General features: G+C 44.4%; 1 protein-coding gene across 1 annotated transcript in view; it reads left to right on the forward strand.

The window, feature by feature from the left end:
• The window catches only part of LOC104531307 (plexin-A4), a gene marked incomplete at its 5' end in the record, with an annotated part of 117462 nt that overhangs the window by 90616 nt on the left and 17864 nt on the right, over window positions 1–8982 (forward strand). Inside the window, 3 exons of the mRNA XM_010176159.1 lie at window positions 3952–4063; window positions 6199–6299; window positions 8626–8816. Of these exons, the coding sequence (XP_010174461.1) occupies window positions 3952–4063; window positions 6199–6299; window positions 8626–8816 (404 nt within the window). The remainder of the gene's footprint in view (window positions 1–3951; window positions 4064–6198; window positions 6300–8625; window positions 8817–8982) is intronic.

The raw sequence follows: 8982 nt of genomic DNA on the forward strand, positions 1-8982 counted from the left end.
GTATGCAGGAAAAGGGAGGGAAGTACAGTGTGTGGCAAGAACAGTTGACTGAAATGGATTGTGTGCATCATGACCTGGAAGTGCCTGTAAAGTATGGTGTGACTGATGCTGACTAACTCAAATGAAGGCACTTGGAGTGAGCTGGCAGGTCTTCCATCCACCTGAGTATTTCAATTGCCTATGAAAAATATTCTCTCTGCTGCACTTTTCTCCCTTGTCCAATGGACATCATCAGGGTGACCCAGGTCAAAGAGAATACATGAGGAAGGTGTAACATTTTCTATAGGATTTGAGGTGCAGGAGGACATGTCCCCATCTCTCATCTCCCGATCGAGTCATTAACTAGCCAAGCATTGCTACAGCTCAAAGAAGCATGTCTCTGTTAAAAGCCCCTGGAATTTCCTTTTTCCCAACAGAGTTGAACAGAAAGGTTGTTTCTTAAAAAAAATTAAAAAAAGAAGAAGAAGAAGAAGTAATTCCTGCGTGCAATAAAAAGATACACTATCTGCTGAATGAAATATAAAGGCTTCACAGCAGCTGTCTCCTGAGTCTGCATTTACTGCTGCTCCTGATTGGAAGGCTTGATAAAGATAATGGGATTTTTTACTTCCCTCCCCCTCTCCCTACCTCTCTCTGGAAGGTGGAAGTGTAACAAATTGGATTGGAGTATGTCTCTCCTTTGTGCCAGCTCGCAGAGGAGTACGTAGATCTGATGAGAGAGGGGACAGGGTGCTGCCAGCGAGGACAAAGCTAACAGTTTTCACTTAGTGCTGTGAATACGGATGTCAGGGTCACCTTTTCCTCCTTTGTGCCCTCCCTTCCCATTCTCTTGCTCACAACCAACACATTTCCTTGTAGATCAGTGTGTGACCACCTCAGCTGGCACTCACGGAGAAGGGGAGCGTGCAATGCTCCTGTGAGACTAGGAAGAGTTGGAGGACCACAACTTGGGGGTCCTTTCCTTGTCATTGCTCAGGTGCATGAGGAATTGAGTTATATTTGGTCATGGCAAAAGGGCTGCAAAACTGAAGCCAGATGCTCTGAACGTGCCCTGCAGGGTGTTTCCCTCCTTGTCTTGCTCAGGAGTGTGTCTTGTTCCAAGTCAGACCGACCCTTCCTCTTCCTTGTGTGACCCCTTTCTACAAGGTCACAGAGAAGAGCTTGGTCATCCCCTGTGTCTGTGCAGGAGCACAAAGGGCTTGATGGGACATCCTATGATGTCCCCAGCTCCTTTGGTGCAGAGGGAAAGCTTCTGCTGCTCTGAGGACCCTGTCCAGCCCTTGAATACAAATAAAGCACAGAATGAGGAATGCTGTGCCTACCCTTCATGTCAGAGCTGACGCTGAGAACCTCTGCATCCCTCCCAAACACACTATGTGAGTGTGTGTCCCCCCTCAAAGATGAGTCAGAAGAGAGGAGGACCATAGTAATATGCAGAGCCCTGAAGAGGAGATGTCAGAGACTGTCCCCAAGAGACCGTGAGGAAGGCACATAAAAGACACACTCTTGTGACAATAGAAGTGGCTTTGGCACTCTGTTAGTCACTTCACAAGAGCACTGTTTCCCACCCCAGCCCAAACTTCAGCATTTTATGCTCTTCCCAGAAATGCCTAGGACCAGTTAGCTTCCAGAAATCCAGATCAGTTGGGAATGAACAGAGAGCATCACCCTCAGACACCACAAGGATAATGTAGGTGAGGATCTAAGGAGCTGGAGTAAATGAAGGGTGGTTCAGGATCAGTGCTTAACCAACATAACCTTTGCTGACTCTCTGAGTATCTCCAGCCAAAGTAACACCCAGCAATAAACACAGCAGCTGACCTCTTCCTGCTAATTTAAATGAATAATAAAGGCAAAGGCGGCTTTCCCAATACATTTTAATTATGTGATAAGAAAACTGCTGAAACCAAAAGAAATTTGCAATGGTCCTTGCATTTTTATATTAGGAGAAATAAGCAGGGGTGGCAGGTGATGTCTCCATATCCAAGAGTTCATTTTAATTAACTCCCACAACAATAGACTTTCTGCTTTGGCTCTGGCTGCACTGTGTGTGGTTGGGTCACTGCGACTGAGACATGACAACCAAAAAGATGGTTTTGGATGGTCCAGGTTGTCTGTGGTTAAGACACAGCTTTCCCTAATGTTACAAGGTAGTAATACATTTCTCTCCTTTTGGCCATGTTTATACATTCCTTGCCGTTAGGCAAGTCTGTGAGTCCACCGTGGGGAAAGCTGTGACGATCCTTCACATGGAGCATCCTTCAAAATTTGAGCAAAAGGTGATACTCTGAAAAGTGACAGGGTGCTCCCAGTGCTGCAGAAAGAGAGAAGCATTAACTGTTTCAGGGTGGATGCTGGAGAACCGGCTGTGGTCAGAAACTGGAGCCTTTACCAAGATTATTAAGGGAGTGGAGCATCTCCCTTATGAGGAAAGGCTGGGTCTCTTTAGCTTGGAGAAGAGGAGACTGAGGGGTGACCTAATTAATGTTTATAAATATGTTAAGGGTGAATGTCAGGAGGATGCAGCCAGGCTCTTCTCAGTGATGCCCAATGACAGGACAAGGGGCACTGGGTGCAAGCTGGAACACAGGAGGTTCCGCTTAAATTTCAGAAGAAGCTTCTTTACAGTGAGGGTGATGGAGCACTGGAACAGGCTGCCCAGGGAGGTTGTGGAGTCTCCTTCTCTGGAGACATTCAAGACACTCCTGGATGCCTTCCCATGTAATCTTGTTTAGGTGTTCCTGCTCCAGCAGGGGGATTGGACTGGATGATCTTTTGAGGTTCCTTCCGATCCCCAACATTCTGTGATTCTGTGATTCTGCCCATAGGCATGCTGCTGAAGGCTTGTAGACATTACATGCTCCACAGAGCAAGGTGTTGCATGGCTCTTCTCCCCATTGTGCTTCTCCTGTGCCCGAAGTCAAGAGCTTTTTGCTCTTCAACACTTCTGGATTTGAGTAGTAAGAAGTGTTGTGTCAGCACTAATGAAGATGAACTGAGCCCAGTACAAGGTTTGGTGCTGTGCTGAACAAGACTTTGCTCTGCCCAGTGGAGATCTCTCTGTAGCTGAGTCTTGGTAGTTGGACATATCTCAGGTATTGATAAAAGCTGTGTCTATGCTGCTGAAAGAAAGAGCACCAGGGTTGGATTTCTATCCCTGAGATAAGTGACATCCATTTACTACTGTCCCATGGTGATGGCTAACATACGCAAGTACAGGTTGGTCTTGGAAGGAGCCACATTGGAGCAAGAATAGAGCCAGGGAGTAAGCCAAGAGTTAAACACTGTAAATGATCAGGGTGCTAAAACACCAGGCCTCGCTCTGTTCAGCGTTGCCAATGGATTAACAGCTCTCTGGTCATTGTTTTATTTATCCATATAGAGCTCACCACTGTATGCTGCTGTGCCCTAGCCCTGGATGTTTCATCTCTGTAGGCATTGACTCTATGTTCTGATCTCTATATGGTGTCACTCTTTAAAGGGGTGGGTGTTTCCTGTGCAAAAATTGTTTTGTGGTGGCAATATCATTTTATAGAATCACAGAATCATGGAATGGTATGGGTTGGAAGGGACCTGAAATATCATCTAGTTCCAACCCCTCTGCCATGAGCAGGGACACCTTCCACTAGACCAGGTTGCAAAGGGCAGAAAGACCAATCTGGATAGCCTAAGACTTGACTCTAAACTTTGCCATATGTCTATAATTTTTGCATAATTTCCTGAACTTTTAGTGGTTCATCTGTCTTCTCTTTCAAAAAAAAAGCTCTGGACATTTGTGCATTTATATGTTGTATGTGTTTGGAGGCATCTGACAGTGTAAAGGCAATGACTGATGTGCTGCAGCCTTCACATGTGTGACTACATAGGTTATGGGTAAGAGATTACCAGGTCTCTGTTCCCTATCTCAGAGGCTCTGCACAGCAGAGTTCAACATCCCTGTTCTCCTTGCAGAATGGCGGCAAGCAAGCGGGGCAAGGATGATCCTTCAGGATGAAGACATCACAACCAAGATAGAGAATGACTGGAAGAGACTCAACACACTGGCACACTATCAGGTAACTGTGTGAGAGGATGGACAGAAGGTAGATCAGCTAAGAAAATGAAAAAGGAGAAGGACAAAGTGTTATTCTCTAAGACACAGATGTAAATGCTGGTTGAGTGGGCAATAACACACCCTGTGTTGAGTATATCCATCCTGTTCCACTGCCCTTGTAGTAATTACTCTGAGCAACATTAGAAATGAAGCCAAGGAAAGAAAAAAATCCTCTGTCTCTCTCTCTCAGAGAAGGGGCATCCCTGGTGAGTGAAGGATGTGAAGAGGAGATGTGGTCATGAGGACAAGAATTAACATTTCTTCTGTAGACAAACAGAAAACAAGCCCCTCCATCTGCTTTTTTCAATGCATCAAAGTCCCTGCAATGCTGTCAGGGTTCAGAAGGATGGAAGAGAGAAAAATGGAAGAGAAGGTGGCTTAGTGTCTAGAAGAAGGAGGAAGGCAGTATGACTAGAGACCACGGTGCAATAGAGTTGTCACTGACATAAGAACACTTGTTTTCAATCCCTGTCCTGGTCTATGTGACCTGCATTGGGACAAAGCTTCACTTCATCTCTGCATGACCTTGAGATTCGTAAGAGAAGGATAAAGATGTCCAAAAATATCTTAGACAAGTGGTAGATTTAATGAAAAATTGAGTTTTAGCCAAAAGCTCCCTCTACTCCTTCCCCACCTTGCCAAAATAAAACAAAAAATCCCCACCTCATTAGGTTTAATCCAACACTGACAATTTTGTCATTTCCTCGATCACACCTCAGCAATCTATGTTTCATAACAAGATTTTTCTTTTCATTTAAGAGCTGACCTGAGGAGGCAGCAAACAATAATTTGAAAAGGAAACAAAACTTTTTCACTTCAGATTGACTGAATCATTGCAGTCTGACTCCAGGACACTTTTTTTTTCAGAGGGAGGGGGGATGTTTTCTATTTTATTTCACTAACAAAGCAGGCAGAATTTTCTTTCCCTTCTGTGTTTTTCTCCAGTTATTTGCTTCAGGCAATGAGCTCCAAGCCGTATGGATGAGCTGGGGTGGAACAGGTCCTCAGCTGCCAACGTGTTGAGCTCTACATCATTTACCCTGGCAGTCCTGAGGACAGACATGAACCATGCTGGGGCAGACACTGATATTCCTGTTGCCTCAGTTTCCCCATCTGTAGCATGGGGCTAAAACTACAAAGAGCCAATAATTGCCTTCCATGATTGCTGAGGGGCTATTTAATTAGCCTCAGCAGTGCTTTGAAGATGAAAAACTCTACGCAAGTGCTAATTATTATTATTACACAGACAAGAATTAGACGTTGTTAGCAGGTTTTTTTTCAGCCATCTCATTTTTATGATGTCTTATTTATCACAGATATTCCTGATATGGCTCCTCTGAGCCACTGGCTTGTTAACATTTCTGATACAGGACCTACAAGAATCATCTAGATGTAGAAATTTAAAGTCTGCCTTGTTTCAGAAAGCTCTGTTTTGTGTTGAAACACTGTCTCATGACATCCTGGAGCATAGCTGTTCCAAAACTTCCCCTATCTGAGACCCTCTGACGTTGCAAAGAGAAAGAAGTTGTGATAGTCACTTCAGTCCAGCAGTGCATTTGTGACATGGAAGGGGCAGACTGTGCAGGGAGAGGTTGACAGGGTCAAAGTGGAAAACGTAGATATCCATTTCTGGGCTAGGTACCTAGACACCACCTACAATTGAGGTGGAAGGAATAGAAAATTTCACATCCATTTTATCATCCTTATGGGACATCCCATCCTTGATGTTTGAAAAAACTCAGATGATTTTATTCTTCTCGTGCTCCTATTCTGTGTAAGAGCTTCCTTGCAAGAACATGCTCTCAGTTTTACTGAGGTTAATGAAAAGACTCACATTGTCATCACTGGGCTTTGAATCAAGACCTGAATGGAGCAGAGTCTGCTTTGTCATCAGTCGTCCTATTGCCCAAGCGCAGACTTCCAGTGCTGTAACAGGATATTTTATCCCTTTTTTGTTAATAGAGTCACCAAAGAAAGCACTTGAAGCTTTGGCCAAAACTACTCTCCTGCTTTCAGTGACACCATCCTGGCTCAGTTTCTGCTGCTTGAATTTCTGCTGTCCTTGCCATGCTTCTCAGCCACTTTTCAGAACCTTATTGACAAAGTCCCTTTTTAGGATCTGTGGTAGCTTTAGTCTCCAAGCAAGTCACTGCCTACAATGCAGTCAACAACTCCACAGTCTCCCGGACATCAGCCAGCAAGTATGGTAAGGATTTGTGTGTTGATATGGATTGAGAGAGCACTGGAGAAGAAAGCTTAACATTATGGTGGTTACAAGACACTGAGCACCAGCAGAAAGAATGATAGGCAGATGACTAGTTGATAAGATTCATTGAGGAATGGCAGGAGAAGAGGATTTAGCCATCTGAAACTTTGTTATCTGGTCCAAGCTGTTGAACCAATTGGCTGGATTACTCAGGGGAACTACTTCTTCTCCTTCATTAATGAAAGGAAGAGTCTATATAATTAGCTACCTACATTTTAGATCACTGAATCTCACTCTTAGAGTTTGCACAGGGAGAGGCACGGGAGAAGAACTGCACACTGTATGGGCTTAGTCATTCTGGTGGGAAAAGTCCTTGGAGCATGTTCTGTTGTGAAGATGAATCTGTGGCGCAGATGAGCAACCACAGTCTACATAGGGCATAACCTGTCTACAGTTATATCTCAGTGTGGGTGTTGTGCATTCCACCCAGCTGTCTTATTATCAGAAGGGAATTTGCACCTGGAATAATAATAAAAATGGCTTACTGAGGTCTATCTCAAGATTGTTCTTCTCACTTTACCCACCAGTCAACGAGAATGTGAGAGCTGTGAAATAGAGACCAGGCAGAAATTATTCTGTAGAGTAAAACAGAGACCTCCTGAGCCTCACTCACACCTTTCTGCCCTGTGCTAAAATTGCAGCCAAGGATGTGTCTCACTATGGTGATGCCGGATGGCAAAGGAAAACATCTCTAATGTTCAACCAGAATGCTGCAAAACCACCCTCCAACCTGGATGCAGCTTTCATATCACTTTATTATTATTTCTTAATTTATGAAAAAATCTCCAATCCTCCTGCTCCGTTTAGCTTGAGGGAAAGTACAGTTACTCAATGTCCAGAGGAGCCCCCTTCCTCTTTCTCCAAGGACATAAGCAATCCACCAGAACTTATTAATATTCATCCTCTTTGCCATATTGTTGCAATTACTGAAAGACACCGTGACCTTTGAAAAGCAAGACTTGAGGGGGGTTAATTTATGTTGGGTTTCTTTAATTCTTTTGCCATTTGATTTTTCAGGAGAAGGGAGTGGGGAAGAATGCAGGGGGAGGAGAAGATGTGGTGGGTCAGAAGTGACTGTTAATTGCAATTAAGAAAACAGCATCCAGAGAGGAAAAGGATATTCCATCTGATAATTAATATGTAGAGATTGGTAATGCATTAATGAGGCTGATTCAGATCTTGCTACAGAAAGGTGCAACACTCTTGCGTTAATTATGGTTGGAAAAGACTCTATCTGCAGCATTGGTGGAAGGTCAGGGAGAGGGAAATGCCTCATGCCATCATTCAGAGGGAAAGGGAGGTAGATGTGGAGACTAAATGTGTCCTTGGAGAGGAAATTTGTGCAGGCTCACCTGGGGTTCTGGTTTACTTTCTGTCAAAACAAGATTTTGGAGTAAAGAGGTTGGCTGGGCCAGGAGTTTTTGGATTGCTTTGACGCCAAAGCAGAGGGAAGACATCTCCCAAGACCAGAGATGGGAAAGTAGACAAGAGGTCACGTTAGCTACAACAATATTACTATGCAAAAAGGCCATGGCATGGTACATCTAACACCCATACAGATAAAACAAGTTGTAGTCAGCCATACTGGTTACCATGAGTAGCTGGTGCTATCATCGGAACCAGTCCTGGGCAGTGTCTGACACTGCCAAAGTTTTGCCAGGGAAAGTGATAAGAGGTAAAGACCGTGGACAACTGAAAGTCAGTATCTGAACCTCATTTAATTTAGTAGTGTAGATACTGACATCATGCCTGGCTTGGCTGATATCCGTTGTCTTTGTGGAGCAAATCACTCAGTTATAAGATAATGATTAGACAATAAGGCCTGGTTCATACAGTTGCTTTGAGGACTTCTCTGTCTCACGTTGTAATTCCACCAGGAGATATATACCTGTGTTGCCTAATGTTACCTATTGGTTGATGGAAATTTATTTAATACTAATATGGACATATGGATTTTGTGAGAGCAAGGACATTGCAGTACTGCTGTAGTCTTCCCACTTTGGAGACCCAAATTAACGTCTCCTCAGGGTGGACCCACCAGCTGTGATTGTCTCAGCCCCACACCAGACTCTGTATGAACATCCAACTCCATATACTGAATGGGAAAGGTACCTGCTACTGAACCCAGACAGAAGAGGTGTTCTTCTTGCCTGTCTGATGAAAAACTCCTACTAAGTGGCATGTCATTAACATATTTCCTTAGTGAAACCTGTTCATCCCAATCCAAGTGCTACTAGAGATGAGACACATGCACCTCTCTTTGCAGAAAACATGATCCGTTACACAGGCAGCCCAGACAGCCTCCGTTCCCGCACACCCATGATCACCCCTGACCTTGAGAGTGGAGTCAAGATGTGGCACTTGGTGAAGAACCATGAGCATGGTGACCAAAAAGAGGGTGACCGGGGCAGCAAGATGGTTTCTGAGATCTACTTGACAAGACTACTTGCCACCAAGGTACATGGTGGGGGCGGGGAAGAGGGTGAGAAATGTTTTTTTAAAGGCTGCAGGGAAGCTTCTTGCCTACACGAAATGAGAGACTGCTCAAAAGATGCCAAAGGGGAATAAAGAGAGAAGAGCAGAAGGGAAATAGAGCAAGAGGAGTGCTCCAAGCATGTAGGGA

This window comes from Antrostomus carolinensis, unplaced genomic scaffold, assembly GCF_000700745.2.
Source record: "Antrostomus carolinensis isolate BGI_N321 unplaced genomic scaffold, ASM70074v2 scaffold1649, whole genome shotgun sequence".
Classification (NCBI taxonomy): domain Eukaryota; kingdom Metazoa; phylum Chordata; class Aves; order Caprimulgiformes; family Caprimulgidae; genus Antrostomus; species Antrostomus carolinensis.